Below are 22,032 nucleotides of genomic sequence, written 5' to 3'. Positions count from 1 at the left end.
TTGAAAATTGAATAAATATATTCTAAAATTGCTATTGGGGTATTACTTTTTTTTTTTTTTTTTTTTTTTTTTTTTGTGGTTTTTGGCCGGGGCTGGTCCCTCCGGCATATGGGACCAGCGCCCTACTCCTTGAGCCACAGGCGCCGCCTGGGGTATTACTATTTATCATGGGAGAGAAGTGGAGTGTTTCTTAATATCTTTGTATCCATGACCAACTATTGTAGAGATTTTTGTAAACCATTTTTACAAGGATCTTCCTTTTTATGTATTAAAAAAAATTACTTAGAGTCTGTGTTCAGTATGTTCTGGTCTTGGTAAGTTCACTGATGAGTAAGGAATATGCATTTTGTACCTGATCACTTTTAGCACATCATGTATAATTAAATGCTTTTGGGCGGCACCTATGGCTCAGTGAGTAGGGTGCCAGCCCCATATATTGAGGGTGGTGGGTTCAAACCCAGCCCCAGCCAAACTGCAACAAAAAAATAGCCGGGCATTGTGGCAGGCCCCTGTAGTCTCAGCTAGTTGGGAGGCTGAGGTGGGAGGATACCTTGAACCCAGGAGTTTGAGGTTGCTGTGAGCTGGGCTGACATCAGGGCTGTCTAGTCTGCCAACAGAGTGATAATCTCGCCCCCCACCCACCCCCAAGTACTTTGCATTTGTAAAATGGTACCTGCCCAGTCAAGGTCAGTCTCTGTTGTTGTTTCTTTTGGAGACAGGGTCTTGCTGTGTCTCCTAGGCTGGTCTTAACTCCTGGGCTCAAGTGACTTTCAGTTAAGTCTCTCAAATAGCAGTGACTGAAGATCTGAGCCACTAAGCCTGGTGACTGTTTTTATGAGAAGACTTGTGTTACCAGGCCAATGTTAGCACTTGGGGTGATTTTTAAAACAAATATCTCATAACTATGTCATTTTACCCTCTTAGTGTTATAGTGCCTATATACACCATAAATTTAGGGTTTGAGAATAAGATGAGTATGTTTTTCCTGAGGTGATGTGTAAAGCCCTCCGAATAGGGGGAAAACCATATTATATAGGCCTTATCTGTGAGGGAGGCAGGGAGATGATAGCACAACCAGGCTTCACAGGCAAAGGGTTTCTAGCACAGCAAGATCTAAAAATCTTTGTTTCAGACTTTTCAACCTAATTTTACTGTGTATGATAATATTGTTGTCTCTAAAAAGACACTAACAAAGCATTCCAATTTCTCCTGAGTCCCTAATTTACCTGGTAGAAAACAATCCTTAAGGACAGGTTTTAAGGAAATGATTTTCATTTTAAGGATTTGGTATTTAGGACAGTACTATTAAGGAGTAGGTTCAAAATTAAAGTAGAGGCTTGGCACCTGTGCCTCAAGTGGCTAAGGCACCAGCCACATACACGAGTGCTGGTGGGTTTGAATCCAGCCCAGCCCTGCCAAACAACAATGACAACTGCAACCCAAAAAATAGTCGGGTGTTGTGGCAGGCGCCTATAGTCCCAGCTACTTGAGAGGCTGAGGCAACAGAATCGCTTGAGCCCAGGAATTTTAGGTTGCTGTGAGCTGTGATGCCACAGCACTCTACCCAGGGGGACAGCTTGAGGCTCTGTCTCAAAAACAAACAAAAGAAACCCCAACAAAATTAATATAGAAATAGTATTTCCAAAATTCCATTTCTCCCCTGAAAGGTACCGTGAACTATATGAATATCAGTAGTGAAAAGCTTAACTTGTACTTTGACTTGTATAGGTAAATATGTATTTCCCCCTATTCATAACTGTGATGGCTATCTTGGCTTTCGTTTGGGGGAGGAGGATCTATTTGGGTACCCAAATATTAGCATCAATTTTTTTTAAGAGCCTTTTGAGATGGAAAAGAGATTTTTCTTTTCCTGTTTAAGAATATAAGCTACTAAAAAAAAAAAACATAAGCTACTTAGTACATTAGTAAGATTTTATTTTTGGGTTAGTGTATGTGTACTTCAAACATTATCCCTGGCTTCTCTATGCTTTAGATACCAGTAGGTTTCTCCCTCTCCCAAGCAGGAGTTGTGGCAACCAAAACCTTTCCAGACATGGGCAGATGTCCCTTGGGGGAGCACAAATGCCCCTTATTGAGAACCACTGCTTTAGATACTTTGTCCAGGCTTGAATAAGAGACAAAAGTGTTAAAGTAGCAAGGGGTTAAAAATTTATAAGTGATATATATTGTTTGTTGAATTTTTTTTTTTTTTTTTTTGTAGAGACAGAGTCTCACTTTATGGCCCTCGGTAGAGTGCCGTGGCCTCACACAGCTCACAGCAACCTCCAACTCCTGGGCTTAAGCGATTCTCTTGCCTCAGCCTCCCGAGTAGCTGGGACTACAGGTGCCCGCCACAACGCCCGGCTATTTTTATTTTTTGTTGCAGTTTGGCCCGGGGCTGGGTTTGAACCCGCCACCCTCGGCATATGGGGCCGGCGCCTTACCGACTGAGCCACAGGCGCCGCCCTTGTTTGTTGAATTTTAGTATGTCATATTAGAAATTTAAAGTTTATGAAGTACACATATTTGGAGAGTTTAAACATTTTTTATGGACAGTGCCTGTGGCTCAAGGAGTAGGGCGCCAGTCCCATATGCCGGAGGTGGCGGGTTCAAACCTAGCCCCAGCCAAAAACCAAACAAACAAACAAACAAACAAAAAAAACATTTTTTATTTGCATTTTTAAATTGCTTTGTTTCAGCCAGTTTTTAGAAGGACATAACTCCTTCAGGTGAATTTGAGGTTAACATTTTGGAGGGCAGTCTTAAAAGCCTTTTCGTTTCTCAGCTTCTGGAAAACCTGTGTCTTTATGACTGCGACTGGGTATGTTGGCAGTGGGCCTGCTTCAGACAACATTAACCAAAAAAGATCCCTTTGAGCCCCACCCTTTCTAAATTTAGACATTCATTCAGTCTCAGACTCTCAGAGCTGCCCAGGGCAGATGAGGGTGCCCCTTCTGGAATGGGGCTAGACTCCGGAACAGATGGTTTGCTTTTGGTTTATTTTTTGATCTTGTGACCTATGGTTGGTGTTTGGAAGCTGTGAGTACACTATAAGTGATTTTTTGTTGTTGTAGAAAATGCTCTCAAGACTGAGTTTTTTGAAAAAGCAGGAAAGGGAAAAGGAGTAAGTGACTGGAAAAGAGAGAGATGTTTCTATTTTGGCAGCTGAAAGGGAATCCCACCTGCCACCCCCAGTGAAACAAGGTATATATGGCCGACTTCTGTAGGCTGTGGGCTTGTTTCCTGACACTTGTCTGCTAAGACCATTGTTATCTAGGTTTCCAGAGGACCACCTTTGTTATTTTGTTCTGATTTCTTTTTTATTTTTTTATTGTTAAATCATAGCTGTGTACATTAGTGCAATCACCTGTACCCATTCTAAGATGTTGTTCTGATTTCTAACGTAAATGAGGAACAAAACTACACATTCTTGGGGCATTTTATTGAATAAGGTAATGTTTATGCCTCTGTTATCCAAAGTCTCATTTCAGCTGAATTTCTTTTGAGTTTTGCAAGAGAGAGTGTGCTGAGACCCTGCAAGTATCTTCATCTCTTTCTAAGGTCCAAGTTTAAAAATCATTTTGAGACTTAAAAAAAATTACAGTAAAATTTCTCTGCAATAGAACTACTAATTAGTTGGTTTGCTGGTTTCTGCTTTGGTTGGCTATTTCCTTACAGACCTGTCATTTCTGTTCTTTGTTGCTACTGGTTATTTTTAAGTACTTGTGATTTGCTTAAAACATTTTCAGCTTTTTGAAGGATGGTCATGAAGGTGAGCCTAACTTTCTTTGTTTTTGACTTATAAAGAAATTTATTTATTTATTTGTTTATTTATTAGACCAAGTCTCACTTTGTCACCCTTGGTAGAGTGCCATGGCATCATACCTCACAGCAATCTCAGATTCTTGGGCGCAAGTGATTCTCTTGCCTCAGCCTCCCGAGTAGCTAGGACTATAGGTGCCCGCCACAACACGTGGCTATTTTTAGAGACGGGGTCTTGCTCTGGCTCAGGCTGGTCTTGAATCCATGAGCTCAGGCAGTCCATCTGCCTCGGCCTTCCAGAGTGCTAGGATTATAGGCATGAGCCACCGTGCTTGGCCTTGTAAGCAAATTTAAATGTATTTAGGAATAATGCCTTTGCTATCCTCCTAACTTAAGATGAAGTAAACAGTCCCCTGTGCTCCTCTACCTCCTAGCCATACCAGTAAAATTGCCAGTTTTGAAATCCTCTCTTTTTCTTTACTCTTTCTTTTAATAGTACAAATACTATCAAATGATCTTTATTATTCACATCACTTCTCAGGATCTGGGAGACTTGATGTGGATGTAACTGTTTTCTTGTTTGGGGCCTGTAATTGAATCAGAACATCTCAAACCTCTTAGGAAAACAAATTTATCTTTATCTCATAGGGAAAAAGAAACAGCAGAAATAAGATCTCCTAGCCGGGCGTTGTGGCGGGCGCCTGTAGTCCCAGCTAGTCGGGAGGCTGAGGCAAGAGAATCGCCTAAGCCCAGGAGTTGAAGTTGTTGTGAGCTGTGTGATGCCACGGCACTCTACCGAGGGCCATAAAGTGAGACTCTGTCTCTACAAAAAAAAAAAAAAAGACATAAGACCTCCTTCCTTCCTTCAGTCAACTTAAAGAAAAATCCTATGGTTGTCAGTCTGAGGCTTGGCCTTTAAGTGGGAATAGTGTCACGTTCACCTGTTAATGTTGTTATGAACCTAGTTTGCTTTCAGTTTCTCTTAATTTTGAAACCAGTAACTGTTATAATATCCCATATACTGTGGAAACTTGTCCATACTTTTAAATTTGCATTCTTGAATGTAAGCTGTAGTTTATAATTAATGTTCAACAATAAATATTATACCTTGCTGATTCTCTTTGTGAATGAGCAAAAATAAACTTGCAGAGCATATGGGTATTGTAAAATCATTTTTAAAATGCTGGGGGGAAGGTCACAAGTCCAGGAAACTTAACTGTATGCCAGGGAGAAACATATTTCTAATAAATCAACATAGCTGTATGCTAAACTGGACTACTTTCATAAGTGAGTAGGTGACACCAATTTTGATTGAATATTGGCTATTACATATCTCCTCTATAATTTACCTTTTTTATTTTCTTTCCCTTACAACTTTTAGGTAGAACTTTAGACTTCATAGCACTGAATTAACCTGCACTGAGAGCTGTTTACCTGCAGTTATTCACTTTTGTTGAAAGTGACCATGTCTCAAGTTCAAGTGCAAGTTCAGAACCCATCTGCTGCTCTCTCAGGGAGCCAAATATTGAACAAGAACCAGTCTCTTCTCTCACAGCCTTTGATGAGTATTCCTTCTACTGCTAGGTCTCTGCCCTCTGAGCATGCAGGTAGACCTATTCAAAACTCTACTTTGCTCTCTGCATCTATCTCATCCACCAGTGCAGCTGCAGGTAAGCGTGCAAATCCAAGTGTCTTCTGTTTCAAATGTTTTCTTGGCCTGTTTTCTGATCTTATAAGTAGGTTACAGATATAGGGAGCTCTCACATTTATCTTTAAGGAGCAAAAGAAAGTATTACCATCCGAGCCTCTTTATCCCAGATGTAGATCACTGGTTATATATGGGGCCATCAGAGGACCTCAGTTGACAGAGCATTGTAAGTTGGAAGAAAGAATTAGAAACTACTCAAATTGTAAAGTCTAGTCTCTTGTAGAGTGGTGGCTGGCAGAAAGAATTGAACAATAGCTGGATATTCATTGCTGTATGGGAAAATTCTGCACTTAAAATTATTTCCCAAAACTGAAAAAGGGGGCTGTATATACATAAGCCCCCTTTTTGTATGTCTGTAAGATTTAATTCCAAGCAAAGGAGCAGCCAGATTTACTAGAAAGCAAAAGAAGAGTACACTGGCATTTATTGATTTTTTTTTTTTTTTTTTTTTTCATTGAGACAGAGTCTTTGTTGCCCTTGGTAGAGTGCTGTGGTGTCACAGCGTACAGCAACCTCAAACTCTTGGGCTCAAGCAATACTCTTGCCTCAGTCTCACTAGTAGCTGGGACTACTGGTGCCTGCCACAACACGCAGCTTTTTTTTTTTTTTTTTTTTTTTTTTTGTTTAGCAGGCCTGGGTCAGGTTCGAACCTACCAGCCCCGGAGCATGTGGCCAGCACCCTAACCACTGAGCTATGGGTGCCCAGCCTATTAATTTTTATTTTAAAGAAGTAAGTTTAAGTCTGAAGGTTCCAGAGGTAGTTTAAAGTGAAGATCAATTAGAAATTGAATTAAGAAGCAGAGATTTTGGGTGGCGCCTGTGGCTCAAAGGAGTAGGGCGCCGGCCCCAGATGCTGGAGGTGGCAGGTTCAAATTCAGCCCCGGCTAAAAACTGCAAAAAAAAAGCAGCAGAAGTTTTTAAAAAGGAGCTAAGTTTAGAAGCATTAAAATCTGATTATAAGGAAAATGAATTAAAAGTACTCATTGATTAGAAAAGACTTGAAACACTTGGGGGGAAAAAATCTAAAAACAGTATTCTGCTTCTGAATTTCCTTTCCCCCACCAAGATGATAAGACCAGTTAAATAAGTAGGGTGTCAGTTAGGGTGTCTCCATACCAGAGTCACTTCATAACAAATCTTTTCAGCTCCTTCTTTGGGCCTGACAATTTCCCTTATATTTCTTCCTTTGTCTTCTCATTTCCTTTACTCTGGAAGCCTCTTCTTCAGAGACTTTGCTTCTCTCCTTCTTAGCTGTATGGCATCTTCCATGTTACTTCCAGAATTCTTGGACAGGTTTACCAGGTAGCATTCTAGAGATCCAATTTTCCTCAAATTTGTCATGTGAGACTGTCTTAAAAGGAAAAGGCACAGACTATGTTAGGGATTTATTGCCTTTCTTTTAATGTGTTCTTTTTTTTTTTTTTTTTGCAGTTTTTGGCCAAGGCTGGGTTTGAACCCACCACCTCTGGCATATGGGGCCGGTGCCTTATTCCATTGAGCTACAGGCACTGCCCTTCTAATGTGTTCTTATTCTGAATGCTAATGATTTTGTAAAACTTTTGTCCACCAAGGCCATTTTATTTTACTTACGTAATTGTTAGAAACAGTTGGAAGTGTGAGGATGGCTCCCTCATTCTGGATGCCCCAGGAATGAGAAGTGTGCTATGTGGAAGATGACATTGCTTGAGAGATGCTGTTGGCTTACTGAATTTGGTGAAATAATGAACAGAGTACAGCTGGCAGCTGTTTTTGTAATCAGTGTCTCTCTGCTTAGAAGGCCTTTTTGTTTTGAAGACACTCTCTCCTAGGTTAGCTGGCTTCAACTGTTTCAGAAAAGACCCCAGTTGACTTAGCGGTCTTAGTTATTTTTCAGTTCCTTTTAACGTGGCAGACCCTAAAGAGAAAATTCCAATGTGTCTTGTAAATGAGTTAGCCCATTTCAGCAGGATTCTGCCTCAGCATAAACTTTTTGTGTAAGATCCAGCTGACCATAATGTAAATGTTGTCCATTCTGCTTGTGCATTTATAACCCACCAGGAATGTCTTCTATTATTTTATACTCTTGAAAGTGGTGCTGTTATTCAAAATAGGTATTTTCAAACCATTGAGGTCATCTTAAAGAGATGCAGAAGTATAGATTTTTGAAGAATCTTCTTTTTTTTTTTTTTTTTTTGCAGTTTTGGCCAGGGCCGGGCTTGAACCTGCCACCCCTGGTATATGGGGCTGGCACCCTACTCCTTGAGCCACAGGCACCACCCAAGAATCTTTTTCTTTTTTTACCGTTGCAGAATAGGTCAAAGAAAATATATGTTTCTCTTTGGAATATTTGGCTTTTAAAACTCCTAATTGTGGTTGTTTGGGATTCCAGAGAGAGACAGTTCTCTTGAGTCCTGTGATGGATTTCCCATGAGTCTTCCAGGCTGTGGACTTCTTTTTTCTTTTTTTTTTGAGACAGAGCCTCAAGCTGTCCCTACCCTGGGTAGAGTGCTGTGACATCACAGCTCACAGCAACCTCAAACTCCTGGGCTCAAGCGATTCTCCTGCCTTCACCTCCCAGTAGCTGGGACTATAGGCATCTGACACAACGCCCAGCTGTTTTTTGGTTGCAGCTGTTATTGTTGTTTGGCGGGCCCGGGCTGGATTTGAACCCACCAGCTCAGGTGTATGTGGCTGGTATGTTGCTGGCGCCTTAGCCGCTTGAGCCACAGGCACTGAGCCAAGGCTGTGGACTTCTTGATGTCTGTAACCTACTTCTGGTTCCTTTCCTGCTTATTGCACCTTAGACTGGGCAAGTAGAGAAGGTGATGGAAAATCAGTTTTGCCGTTTGTTAGCAATCTAGGCCAAAGGTTCTTGAAGGTGCAAGGTAGAAATTAGTCTCCAGGTGGGTTTTTTGGGTTATCTCCAACTTCATTTATCCTTGTCATTCCTCTTTGACAATGAAGGACTGACTATAAACTTGAAATTTTGCTGATCCATATTCAAGAATTCAGTCTTTAAAACTTGTTTGGTATCTGTTATAATGTACGTCTTAGAACTTAATTCTTACGTGTCTGGAGTTACCTTTTACCCCTGAAGTGTAAGGGGATTTAGGTAAAGAAATAAGGAATTGGCCTCCTGTTAAGGATCCTAGCTTTGTGGCAGTGGTAATACACTTAAGGATGAGTTTATTTATCTCATCATGCCATATTTTTCTTCATACGCAAACCTTAAGTCTTGAGTGAATCAAGTTCCTCTTCATTTGACTAAAAGTAACCACAAGCACAATCACAGATAGGCACAGCGCATAGCATGGTTAGGTGAGTGGTTTTGGAGTCCGACAGATCTGGGTTTAATCTCAGCTTTTACTTGCTGTGTGACCTTGGGCAAGTTACTACTTTTTTTGAACCTCAGTGTACTCATCTATAAAATGAAGATAACAGCATGATGCCTGGCACTTAGTAAATGCTTGAGAAGTGGTGGCTATTACTATTAAGCAATATGCAATTAAGAAAAATTTCTCACTCACATGAAACTAGTTTAAAAATGTTAAAGTACAATTATATTTGGAAAGTTTTCTTTTTTTTTTTCTGAGACATAGTCTCACTATGTTGCCCTTGGTGGAGTGCTGTGGCATCACATCTCACAACAACCTCAAACTCTTGGGCTTAAGTGATTGTCTTGCCTCAGCCTCCCAAGTAGCTGGCACCATCGGCACCTGCCACAATGCCTGGCTATTTTTTGTTGCTATTACCATTGTTGTTTAGCTGGCCTGGACCAGGTTCGAACCTGCCACCCTCGGTGAATGTGGCTGGTGCCATACCACTGTGCTATGGGCACTGAGCCTTTGAAAAATTTTCTTATACTTAAAAGACATTCAGTCATTTTCTGTAACTGTTGTTTCCTCTACAGGATTTTGTTTGCAGACCTTAACTTTGGGATTCCCTTTATTAACAATTTTCATTATATTTTGGCATATGTAACTCTAACTTGAACTTTTAGTACTTTAGGTTGTTTGATTATGTGTTCATCTTTAATCACTTCCCCCCCAAACAATTTCAAAGAGGAGACATTGTTCCCTCCTGGGTGACTATTAGATTATTTTAAAAATCAGGTGTAGTGCACTTTTAATTCTATCAGAACCAAGATTCTGACTTGCTACCAACAGAATGCAGAAGAATGGCAAACAGTACTGGATGGAGAAAAAAACCCTGGAGAGAGACAAGATGGTTGATGAGGGTAACTTGTTTTTACTTTTTTTTTTGTAGAGACAGAGTCTCGCTTTATGGCCCTCGGTCGAGTGCCGTGGCCTCACACAGCTCACAGCAACCTCCAACTCCTGGGCTTAAGCAATTCTCTTGGCTCAGCCTCCCGAGTAGCTGGGACTACAGGCGCCCGCCACAACGCCCGGCTATTTTTTGGTTGCAGTTTGGCTGGGGCCGGGTTTGAACCCGCCACCCTCGGTATATGGGGCCGGCGCCCTACCGACTGAGCCACAGGCGCCGCCCCCTTGTTTTTGCTTTTTTAGAGTTTTCTCTTTCATCTTTCCATGAAACAGTCACCAAAATGACCCAGAGATTGTCCTGCATTTCAGACTTCTGCCGTATGACTTCCCTGCTTGCCCTGGGTTTTGAGTTCATGCTGTTGGTACTTAAGTGAATAACCTTGTGAACTGTAGACCATACACAGGAGATCCCTGATGTTTCAAGGGGGATGTAGGATTTTTTAAAATTTCCCTTTTAGTGGAAGCTACATATTGAGGGAATCCTGAACAAGAAAAATCAGGTTTTTTTTTTTTTTGCAGTTTTTGGCTGGGCCGGGTTTGAACCCTCCACCTCCAGTATATGGGGCCGGTGCCCTACTCCTTTGAGCCACAGGCCCCACCTGAAAAATCAGTTTTGAAAGCAGGTTGTCTCCATTCCCACAGGCATCAAATTCAAATAACTTGAACATACTCAAGCCAACAATTTCCTTGTAAATTATTTGTAAACAAAAGAAAGTGATATCCAGTAATAAAGAAAACCAGAAAGTTCAAAGCTCCAGTTGATTTGCTAAATTCTTTTTTTTTTTTTGCAGTTTTTGGCCGGGGCTGGGTTTGAACCCACCACTTCCGGCATATGGAGCTGGTGTCCTACTCCTTTGAGCAGCAGGCACTGCCCTGATTTGCTAAATTCTAAGGCAAGGAACTTCAAGACCTTGGGGTACATCAGAATCACTTTGAGAACTTACTAAATTTTAACACATGGTCAGGTCCTGTCGTGCTATTCAGCCAGATCCCTGAGGGTAAGATCTGGGTAGCTGTCCTTCACTAAGCTTCTCAGGTAGTTTTTAGGTGCACACCAAAGTTGAGGAATCACTGTGTGATGATAGGTCATAGTTTTTTTTGGTTTGTTTTTTAGAGACAGAGTCTCACTTTATCACCCTTGGTAGAGTGCTATGACATCACAGCTCACAGCAACCTCTAACTCCTGGGTTTAGGTGATTCTCTTGCCTCAGCCTCTGGAATAGCTGGGACTACAGGCGCCTGCCACAACGCCCGGCTATTTTTTTTTGTTGCAGTTTGGCCGGGGCTGGGTTTGAACCCACCACCATCGGTATATGGGGCTGGCAGGCACCGCCCAATAGGTCATAGTTTTTTGACAGAGTAATAATTTAATAGTGATGGGATTAACATAACCTAATTTTAAGAATGGAGATGTACACTTGGGTTACCTTTATACTTGAAAAGGATGAAAGAAGCTGTTTGGATGCCAGCTCAGAGTTGAGCTCAGAAACATTTTGAGACCTTTGCTTCCTATGGATCTGATTTTCATCCCAATGTGGAGGCAGTGTCTGAATAGTACAGTCTTGGGGAAGTAGAAGGGAACTTTTTTTTTTTTTTTTTTGGAGACAGAGTCTTTACTTACTCACCTTGGGTAGAGTGCTGTGGCGTCATCATAGCTCACAGCAGCCTCAAATTCTTGGGCTTAAGTGATGATCCTTCTGCCTCAGCCTCCCAAGTAGCTGGGACTACAAGCTGTACCACCGTGCGCAGCTAGTTTTTTCTATTTTTAGTAGAGATGGAGACTCAATTTTGGTTAGGGTGGTCCCTGAACTCATGATCTCAAGCAGTCCACCAGGCTAGGGCTCCCAGAATGCTGGGATTACGGGTATGAGCTACTGTGTCTGGCTGAAGGGAACATTTTAGAACCTGGCTAACATTCCCAAACTTGCTCTAGTTTTTGTCCTAAGGTGGCTGTGTTTTGAGACAACAGTCTATAAACATATAATGAAAACAAGCATTGTCTTTTTTTGTGTGTTTTTTTTTTTTTTTGTAGAGACAGAGTCTCACCGCACCGCCCTCGGGTAGAGTGCCGTGGCGTCACACGGCTCACAGCAACCTCCAACTCTTGGGCTTACGCGATTCTCTTGCCTCAGTCTCCCGAGCAGCTGGGACTACAGGCGCCCGCCACAACGCCCGGCTATTTTTTTTTTTTGGTTGCAGTTTGGCCGGGGCTGGGTTTGAACCCGCCACCCTCGGCATATGGGGCCGGCGCCCTACTCACTGAGCCACAGGTGCCGCCCAACAAGCATTGTCTTAATTGGCACGAAATACTACTGTGTGTCTAAAATCAAGTTTAATTGGAAGATAGTTCCCAGTGTTAGTCACCGGATATATACACAATCTTTTTATTGTTTGTTTATGAAAACAATAAAAAAGAAAAAAGGTGGTGACAGGATAAATTACCAAGATGATAATAACCAAACCTCTTAAGATATGATTATAAAAAGTGTTCAAGGTTTGGCTCGGCGCCTGTGGCTCAAGCGGCTAAGGCGCCAGCCACATACACCTGAGCTGGCGGGTTCGAATCCAGCCCAGGCCTGCCAAACAACAATGAGGGCTGCAACCAAAAAACAGCCAGGCATGGTGGCAGGCGCCTGTAGTCTCAGCTACTTGGGAGGCGGAGGCAGGAGAATTGCTTGAACCAAGGAGTTGGAGGTTGCCGTGAGCTGTAATGTCACAGCACTCTACCCAGGGTGACAGCTTGAGGCTCTGTCTCAAAAAAAATTAAAAAAAAAAGTTTTCAAGGTTCAAGTGACATATTACAGTTGACATCAGGTTCTATGGATCGAGAACCCATGCTTTTCATTTGTAGGTATTTCTTAACGTGGTACAGCCAATTCTTGGAAGCCAGCATTAGGAATTCAAATGAACTAATGTTATGAACCTAAGTTCGAGGCTGTAATGAGTTATGATCATACCAGTCACACCCTAGCTGAGTGACAGAGCAAGACCCTGTCTATTTTTTTTTTTTTTTTTTTTTTTGAGACAGAGCCTCGAGCTGTTACCCTAGGTAGGTAGAGTGCTGTGGCATCACAGCTCACAGCAACCTCCAACTCCTGGGCTCAAGGGAATTCTCCTGCCTCTGCCTCCCAAGTAGGTGGGACTACAGGTGCCTACCCCAACACCCAGCTTTTTTTTGGTTGCAGTCGTCATTGTTGTTTGGCGGGCCCAGGCTGGATTTGAACCCGCCAGCTCAGGTGTATGTGGCTGGCGCCTTAGCCACTTGAGCCACAGGCGCCGAGCCAAGACCCTGTCTTTGGGGGAAAAAAAAAAAGTTTAACATAAAGCTGCTGCCTATAACCCGCCCTTTTCATAGGAAAGGAAGAAATCCAGGTATTATACATGGGCCAAGATAAGTTGCCTTCTAAAGTGTGTCCAGAGGTATCCATTTAGATCGTATGTGAATGACTGTTGATGTTGAAAGCACAGGTTCTACACTACCTGTGGTGGCAGACGTGCATCTCTTAGGAATCCTTAACCTTACTCCAAAGCAGTGGCTCCCAGTATACTGTTCTGAACTCCTGGCAGCCTAAAAAGTGGTCATACAAAAGGTGCGATGTCACCAAATGATTTCTAAGATTTTAGAAAAGCTTAATTAAAAAAATTGTTTTCCGGGTGGCACCTGTGGCTCAGTGAGTAGGGCGCCAGCCCCATATACCGAGGGTGGCGGGTTTAAACCCAGCCCGGCTGAACTGCAACGGAAAAATAGCCGGGCGTTGTGGCGGGCGCCTGTAGTCCCAGCTGCTTGGGAGGCTGAGGCAGGAGAATCATGGAAGCCCAAGAGCTAGAGGTGGCTGTGAGTCCTGTGACATCATGGCACTCTACTGAAGGCGGTAAAGTGAGACTCTGTCTCTACCAAAAAAAAAAAAATTGTTTTCCGTGATAAAGTTAGAGGGATCATCAAGAATATAAGTTTTGCTGGAACCCCATAAGTCAGTGTGGTACTGTTGACTGATTTGTTGGTCTGAAGTGCTGATTGTTAGTTATGTGTCCTGATTAAAAATAATTAGAAAATGTAAATATTTATTACTTAAATATACAAAAGTAGGTAATATTTCTTCAAACAAGGGACCCAAACAGAGAGAATACTAATCAGGTAATGTGTCTGCTAACAGGTTGGAGACCACTGATCTGAAGGCCGTGTGAGGCTTTTTTAGCAGAGGTCCCCACTAGGGCCTGAAGTCATCCCAGGCTTCCGTATGGAGGAATGAATCCGAGAAGGTCTTGGTTACACATGTTTTGTTGTTTTTGAATTCTTTATGATATACTTCATTTTTGATGTCTACCATGGACAAATTCTGTGGGTCCGAACTGCTCTTAAAATGATTCAGGCTGGCTGGGTGTGATAGTTCACACCTGTAACCCCAGCACTTTGGGAGGCCAAGGCGGGAGGATCACTTGAGCCCAGGAGTTTGAGACCAGCCTGGATAATACCAAGACCCTATCTCTGCAAAAAATGAAAATAATTAGGCTGGGCGCAGTGGCTCACACCTGTAATCCTAGCACTCTGGGAGGCTGAGGCAGGTGGATTGCCTGAGCTCACAGCTTCAAGACCAGCCTGAGCCAGAGTAAGACCTCGTCTCAAAAAATAGCTGGGCGTTGTGGTGGGCACCTGTACTCCCAGCTACTCAGGAGGCTGAGTCAAGAGAATCACTTAACCCCAAGAGTTTGAGGTTGCTGTGAGCTATGATGCTACGGCACTCTACTGAAGGCAACAAAGTGAGACTCTGTCTCAAAAATAAATAAATGAATATTAGTAAAAAATAAAAATAATTAGCTGGGCATGGTGGTGCATGCCTGTAGTCCCACCTACTCAGAAGGTTGAGGTAGGAGGATTGCTTGAGCCCAGGAGTTTAAGGTTTCAGTGAGCTATGATGATGTCACTGTACTTCAGCCTGGGCAACAGAGTGACACTATTTAAAATATATATATATTTTTTTAAACTACAGTTAAAACTCAACTATATGAATTATGTAAAAAATAGAATTCTAATGTGAGCAAGAGAGAGATTTGGTAACTCATGTGGCCCTCTGATTGTGTAAACCCCAAAAATATTCTTATAAATTTGAATCATGCACTAAATTTACTTGAACCAATTATAGTAACTCGGAACCAAGTCATTTTTATTTCTTTCTACATATATTCTCAAGAGGGATTTCATTTTTTTTTTTTTTATTGAGACAGAGTCTCACTTTGTCGCCCTCTGTAGAGTGCAATGATGTCGTAACTCATAGCAACCTCAAACTCTTGGGCTCAAGCAATTCTCTTGCCTCAGCCTCCCAAGTACCTGGGACTACAGATGCCTGCCACAATGCCCAGGTTTTGTTGTTGTTGTTGTTGTTTGTTTAGCAGGCCTGGGCTGGGTTTGAACCCACCAGCCCCAGTGCATATGGCTGGCACCCTAACCACTGAGCTATGGGCACCAAGCCTCAAGAAGCATTTTAAAGTGGATTTTTGTGTGCATTTAAATTGAATTTTGCCGTTGCTGGTGTTGCGTTTGATATGTAAGTGTTGTATTTATTTTTTATTTGTTTTTGAGACAGCATCTCACTTTGTCACCCTTGGTAGAGTGCTGCGGTGTCATAGTTCACAGCAAGTCAGCCTCCCAAGTATCTGGGACTACAGGCACCCACCAAAATGCCTGGCTATTTTGAGAGACAGGGTGTTGCTCTAGTTCAGGCTGGTTTCACACCTATAAGCTCTGAGCAATCCGCCCACCTCGGCCTCCCAGAGTGCTAGGATTACAGGCGTGAGCCATCACGGTATTTATTTATTTATTTATTTATTTTTTGTAGAGACAGAGTTTCACTTTATTGCCCTCGGTAGAGTGCCGTGGTGTCACACAGCTCACAGCAACCTCCAACTCCTGGGCTTAGGAGATTCTCCTGCCTCAGCCTCCCGAGTAGCTGGGACTACAGGCGCCCGCCACAATGCCCAGCTATTTTTTTGTTGCAGTTTGGCCGGGGCTGGGCCTGAACCCGCCACCCTCCGTATATGGGGCCGGCGCCCTGCTCACTGAGCCACAGGTGCCGCGCACGGTATTTATTTTTTTTTAGAGATGGGGTCTCGCTCTGTCACCTAGGCTGGAATACAGTGGCAATTTATAGCTCATGGCAACCTTAAGCACCTGGACTCCAGTGATCTTCCTGCCTCAATGTCTCGAGTACCTGGGACTAGCTGTCTCCCCCACGCCCTCTAATTTAAAACATTTTTTTGTTGTTGTTGAGACTGAGTCTCACTATGTTGCCCTCAGTAGAGTGCTGTGACGTCACAGCTCACAGCAACCTCAAACTCTTGGGCTTAAGCGATTCTCTTGCCTCAGCCTCCCGAGTAGCTGGGACTACAGGCACCCGCCACAACACCCGCTGTTTTTTGTTGCCCTTGTTGTTGACTAGCTGGCCCCGGGCCTGTTTTGGTGCATGTGGCCAGCACCATAACCACTGTGTTACAGGTGCTGAGCCTTAAAACAATTTTTTGGGTAGAGACAGGATTCTACTGTGTTGCCTGCCTGCTTTTGAACCCCCGGCCTCAGGTGATCCTCCTGCCTCAGCCTTTGAAAGTTTTGTTTTTGAATGTGATTGTGTACAACACTAATTTTTTGAGACTGCTTTTCTTTAGCTTCCCTCCCTCCCCATGAAGTATCTCAGGACAGGCTGATTTTTTTTTTTTTCTTTTTTTTTTTCTTTTTTTTTTTTTTTTTGTAGAGACAGAATCTCACTTTATGGCCCTTGGTAGAGTGCCGTGGCTTCACACAGCTCACAGCAACCTCCAACTCCTGGGCTTAAGCGATTCTCTTGCCTCAGCCTCCCAAGTAGCTGGGACTACAGGCGCCCGCCACAACGCCCGGCTAGACAGGCTGATTTTTTAACAACAGGTTGTATAAAGATTTATGAATTAGATGAACCAAAAGAAAAGTTGGAAAATGAATAGTGTGTAGTAAAGCTGATAATTTTGAGATTGCCTGTTGTTTGTGATAATGGAACTCATTTTCCTGACAAGTTTTAACCACAGATCAAATCCCCTTATAAATGTCAACAATGAAAATATCTGAATATTTTGTGAGCCTCACCTGACTTGTCCAAAGAGAATTTGAATGCCCCTCCTTAGTGATTTTACACCTTTCCTTAAGGTACACATTCCATATTGTAGTTCTTTGAGTGTGTTTTGTGTTCTTTGACCTCCTTTGGGGCAGGAATTGTGTCCCTTAAGCTTACCACAGTGCTTTGCTTCCAGTTAATAAGTGCAGTGTTGAGTAAATGGTGCATACAACATACTTCTGAGCACAAGGCAGTAACCTAGTAAGCTGCTTAAGTATTCTCAATAAAACAGTTTGGTGGGCGGTGCCTGTGACTCAGTGAGTAGGGCGCCAGCCCCATATGCCGAGGGTGGCGGGTTCAAACCCTGCCCCGGCCAAACTGCAACAAAAAATATAGGCAGGCGTCGTGGCAGGCGCCTGTAGTCCCAGCTACTTGGGAGGCTGAGGCAAGAGAATCTCCTAAGCCTGGGAGCTGGAGGTTGCTGTGAGCTGTGTGACGCCACAGCACTCCACCAAGGGCGATAAAGTGAGACTCTGTCTCTAAAAAAAACAAACAAACAAACAAACAAAAAACAGTTTGGAGTTTGGTCTGTTACATGGGATTTATTTTATTTATTTATTTATTTATTTATTTTTGAGACAGAGACTCAAGCTGTCGCCCTGGATAGAGTACCGTGGTGTGATAGCTCACAGCAACTTCCAACTCAGGCTCAAGTGACCCTCTTGTCTCAATTTTTCTATTTTTAGTAGAGATGGGGGGGTCTCACATTTTGCTCAGGCTGGTCTTGAACTGGTGAGCTCAAGTTATCCACCTGCCTTTGCCTCCCAGAGTGCTAGGTTTATAGGTGTGAGCCACTGCACCCAGCCTACATGGGATTGTTTTAACTGAAAAATTTGATGTGTATTGGAACTTATTTCTGACAACTGTATTGAATGGCTTCCAGTGGTAGTATCTTGGGTTAAATTATTGCTCCAATAGCCATTAGAGTCGATTTTGTGCCATTGACTATGTATTAATGTCAAGAAATCCACGCCACAGCAGATCTTGGAGTCCCTGCTCTGATGCCTAGCAGTGATGTACTCAAGCCCTTTTTTATAATGTATCATGAGTCCAATTAACAGAAGTCTTTTTGATTTCAGAGATTATTCTTCTTATATCAGAAAAAAGTAGTTCTTTGTGTTGATTCTTTCTTGCAGAAAGCATAACCCCTACTGTAGAGCTAAATGCACTGTGCATGAAACTTGGGAAAAAACCAATGTATAAGCCTGTTGACCCTTACTCCCGGATGCAGTCCACCTATAACTACAACATGAGAGGAGGTGCTTACCCCCCAAGGTATGTTTGGGTTTTTTGGTACAGTATAGGTGAAAATAAAGTTGTTCTTTTACATAAAATAATATCAGTAGATCTGTGGAGTAATTGTGCTTGTGCCTTTGGAACTGTGTCTTGGTACACTTCAAACACTGTTGGAATGTGCCTGAACTTATTCTTCTCTAACAAGGGTGGCTCAGGCCCCCAAGGCAGTCTGATTAAGGATCAGTTTGTAACTGCTTTGTGTAACTGAATCATATTTGAATGTGATTCTTGCCATACCATGATTCTTAGCATTTGAAGATTTTGGTTTTTTTTTTTTTTTGTAGAGACAGAGTCTCACTGTACTGCCCTCGGGTAGAGTGCCGTGGTGTCACACGGCTCACAGCAACCTCTAACTCTTGGGCTTACGCGATTCTCTTGCCTCAGCCTCCCAAGCAGCTGGGACTACAGGTGCCCGCCACAACGCCTGGCTATTTTTTCTTTTTGTTGCAGTTTGGCCGGACTGGGTTTGAACCCGTCACCCTTGGCATATGGGGCCGGCGCCCTACTCACTGAGCCACAGGCACCGCCCAGCATTTGAAGATTTTGTGATGATTGTTTATTTGGTACTTTTGACTTTTGAACTTGTGTGCTTTGTAAGTGCAATAAAATACTAATTGTAACCCGAAAAATGCTATACATTGAAAACCTGCTGCTGAGGGTAATAAGATATTATTAGTGGACGGATTGATGACCGAAATGGAAGTCTTCATTTCTCTGCCCTGCTTAGGAAGCCAAAGCCATTTTAAAAATATAAACACTGAAAGCTAGAAACTGGGCTCTGCTATCCTATAGGTTGTTGGGATTTCTAGAAATGAGAGTCCTTTCTAAAGGACTTAGGCTTTAACATTCCCAGCCTCTTATTAGAGACATGTAAGTTTAAATCTAAGATTTGAGAAGGTAGTAAATTAATTTTGTTTCTCAGCCAAAGCCTAATCTGTTTTAGATTTTGTCAGTACAGGTTAACATTATAAATTGAATTCATAATTTAAAAGCCATTATATTTTGTGGAATGTAAATTTGAATTGCTAACTACTATCTATTTAGACTGTATAGTAATCCTAATCCAGTTTAAACATTTTTTTTTTTTTTGGAGACAGTCTCACCTGATCTCCCTGGGTAGCGTGCTGTGGTGTTATCATAACTCATAGCAAACTCAAATACTCAAATTCTTGGGCTCAGGAGCTTTTTTGCCTCAGCCTCCTGAGTAGCTGGACTACAGGTGCCTGCCACAATGCCTGGCTATTTTTTTTTTCTTTCTTTCTTTTTTTCTTTAACTTTTTATTTTTTTTTGTAGAGACAGAGTCTCACTGTACCGCCCTCGGTAGAGTGCCGTGGCGTCACACGGCTCACAGCAACCTCTAACTCTTGGGCTTACGTGATTCTCTTGCCTCAGCCTCCCGAGCAGCTGGGACTACAGGCGCCCTCCACAACGCCCGGCTATTTTTTTATTGCAGTTTGGCCGGGGCTGGGTTTGAACCCGCCACCCTCGGCATATGGGGCTGGCGCCCTACTCACTGAGCCACAGGCGCCGCCCATTTAACTTTTTATTTATTTATTTTTTATTTTTGCACTTTTTTTGGCCAGGGCTGAGTTTGAACCTGCCACCCCCAGTATATGTGGCTGGTGCCCTACTCCTTGATCCATGGGTGCCACCCCTAGTTTTTTTTTTTTTTTTTTTTCTATTTTTAGTAGAGACTTGCTCTTGCTCAGGCTGGTCTTCAACTCCTGAGCTGAGGCAGTCCATCTACCTGGACCTCCCAGAATGCTAGGATTACAGGCGTGAACCACCGTGCCTGTTATAAACTTTTATGAAATCTTTGGGTATCGAAGAGTTGTTATTAGCAAGCATACACTAATGTGATTAGGGCCATGATGAAGGAAATACTTGGAATTTGCCAGAGAATGTGTGGGTAACTTACCAACCTGTAATTTTCCCAACCCTTTTTCTCTTTAGGTACTTATACCCATTTCCAGTACCACCTTTACTTTACCAGGTTGAACTTTCTGTGGGAGGACAGCAATTCAATGGGAAAGGAAAGACGAGACAGGCTGCAAAGCACGATGCTGCTGCTAAAGCGCTGAGGATCCTGCAGAATGAACCCCCGCCCGAGAGGCTGGAGGTAAGGAGAGCAGAGCCGAGGCTGCAGGCACTCCCGCCAGGGTGGGAGGAAAGGCCTCACCTCAAGTTGCGGTTCTAAGAAGGTGTATTGACAGCTGTCCACAATTTGTATTATTGGTAGCCTATACAAGATGCTGTCCTCTGTAGCTTTCTTGCTTTTCCCCCATTTTTTCCCTTATACATTTTTTTTTTTTTTTTGTAGAGACAGAGTCTCACTTTATGGCCCTCAATAGAGTGCCGTGGCCTCACACAGCTCACAGCAACCTCCAACTCCTGGGCTTAAGCGATTCTCTTGCCTCAGCCTCCCGAGTAGCCGGGACTACAGGCGCCCGCCACAGCGCCCGGCTATTTTTTGGTTGCAGTTTGGCCGGGGCCGGGTTTGAACCCGCCACCCTCGGGTATATGGGGCCGGCGCCTTACCGACTGAGCCACAGGCGCCACCCCCTTATACATTTTTAAAAATTAAATCATAGCTCTGTACATTAATGCAATCGTGGGGTACAATGTGCTGATTTTATATACAATTTGAAATATTTTCATCGAACTGGTTCATTATACGTTTTTTAGCAAGGAAGTCAGATGCCTTCTTTTTCACTCTGTGGCATAGTTTTGAGTGACATAATACAGTGTGAGCATGTTAGAAAGGTGATGATTCAGTTGAGTTGTGAAGAACGTGTGGATGAATTCTTCAGTGCTAAATGTTATGCTTGTCACAATCTTCAGTGATTTATGGTATTGGGTCAGAGAATTTTCTGAAGCTGTTTTTGACCAGCCACTCTTTATTATATAGAAGTGCTTGTTATTTTTGCTGTGTAACAAACCATCACAGAACTTAATGATGATTTAAACATTTGCAGGCATTTATTTTTCTCCTGAACCTGCCATTTAGGCAGGGCTTGGTGGGGTGTTTGCTCCGCATGGCTTTGGCTGAGGTGGCTTCTTTGAAGATGGCTCTCTCTCGTAGCTGGTAAGGTGGTGCTGGCTGGAGCTGGAAGCTCAGTTGGAGCTCTGGGTCCAGGGACCTCAGTCCTTCTCTTGGTGGACCTATACGAAGACTGTTTACACTTTCTCCTGTTATGGTGGCTGAGTTCCAAGAATGTGTGCCCTAGAAGACAGGTAGGGTGTAGGGAATTAGGGAATGGAAGCAGCTACCAGTTTCTTTGTTTCTTTCTTTCTCTCCCTTTCTTCCCTTTCTTTTTTTTTTCTTTTGAGACAGAGCCTTAAGCTATCACCCTGGGTAGAGTGCCGTGGCATCACACAGCTCACAGCAACCTCTAACTCCTGGGCTTAAGTGATTCTCTTGCCTCAGCCTCCCAAGTAGCTGGAACTACAGGCTCCTGCCACAACGCCCAGCTGTTTTTTGGTTGTAGTTGTCATTGTTTGGCAGGCCCAGGCTGGATTTGAACCCGCCAGCTCTGGTGTATGTGGCTGGTGCCCCAGCTGCTTGAGCTACAGGCGCCGAGCATCTTTCTTTCTTTCTTTTTTTTTTTTCAAGACAGGGTCTTGCTCTCTTGTCCAGGCTGCAGTGCATTGGAACAGTTGTAGCTCATAGCAACCTCAAATTCCTGGGCTTAAACAATCCTCCTGAGAAGCTTTGCTCAGACTCCTGAGTAGTTGGGACTGTAGTGTAGTGCACACCACCAGGCCTGGCTGATTTAATTTATGTTTTGTAGAGACAGGGTGCTCTATGGTGCTCAGGGTGGTCTTGAATTCCTGACCTCAAGCAGTCTTGTCTTGCCTTCCCCAAAT

At 43.1% G+C, this 22,032-nt stretch overlaps 1 protein-coding gene across 4 annotated transcripts in view; it reads left to right on the top strand.

Annotated features, from left to right (window-relative positions):
- Positions 1–22,032, top strand: part of STAU1 (staufen double-stranded RNA binding protein 1) — a 69,622-nt gene that overhangs the window by 21,120 nt on the left and 26,470 nt on the right. For 2 of the 4 annotated variants that reach the window (XM_053574527.1, XM_053574528.1), the window contains exons 2-4: positions 5,144–5,432; positions 18,005–18,143; positions 20,119–20,284. In XM_053574527.1, coding sequence (XP_053430502.1) covers positions 5,228–5,432; positions 18,005–18,143; positions 20,119–20,284 — 510 coding nt within the window. In that variant the 5' untranslated portion in view covers positions 5,144–5,227. The remainder of the gene's footprint in view (positions 1–5,143; positions 5,433–18,004; positions 18,144–20,118; positions 20,285–22,032) is intronic. The other 2 variants (XM_053574530.1, XM_053574529.1) reach the window with 1 other exon arrangement.

This window comes from Nycticebus coucang, chromosome 21 (genome assembly GCF_027406575.1).
Source record: "Nycticebus coucang isolate mNycCou1 chromosome 21, mNycCou1.pri, whole genome shotgun sequence".
Classification (NCBI taxonomy): Eukaryota; Metazoa; Chordata; class Mammalia; order Primates; family Lorisidae; genus Nycticebus; species Nycticebus coucang.
This window is presented reverse-complemented; position numbering and strand designations above follow the sequence as displayed.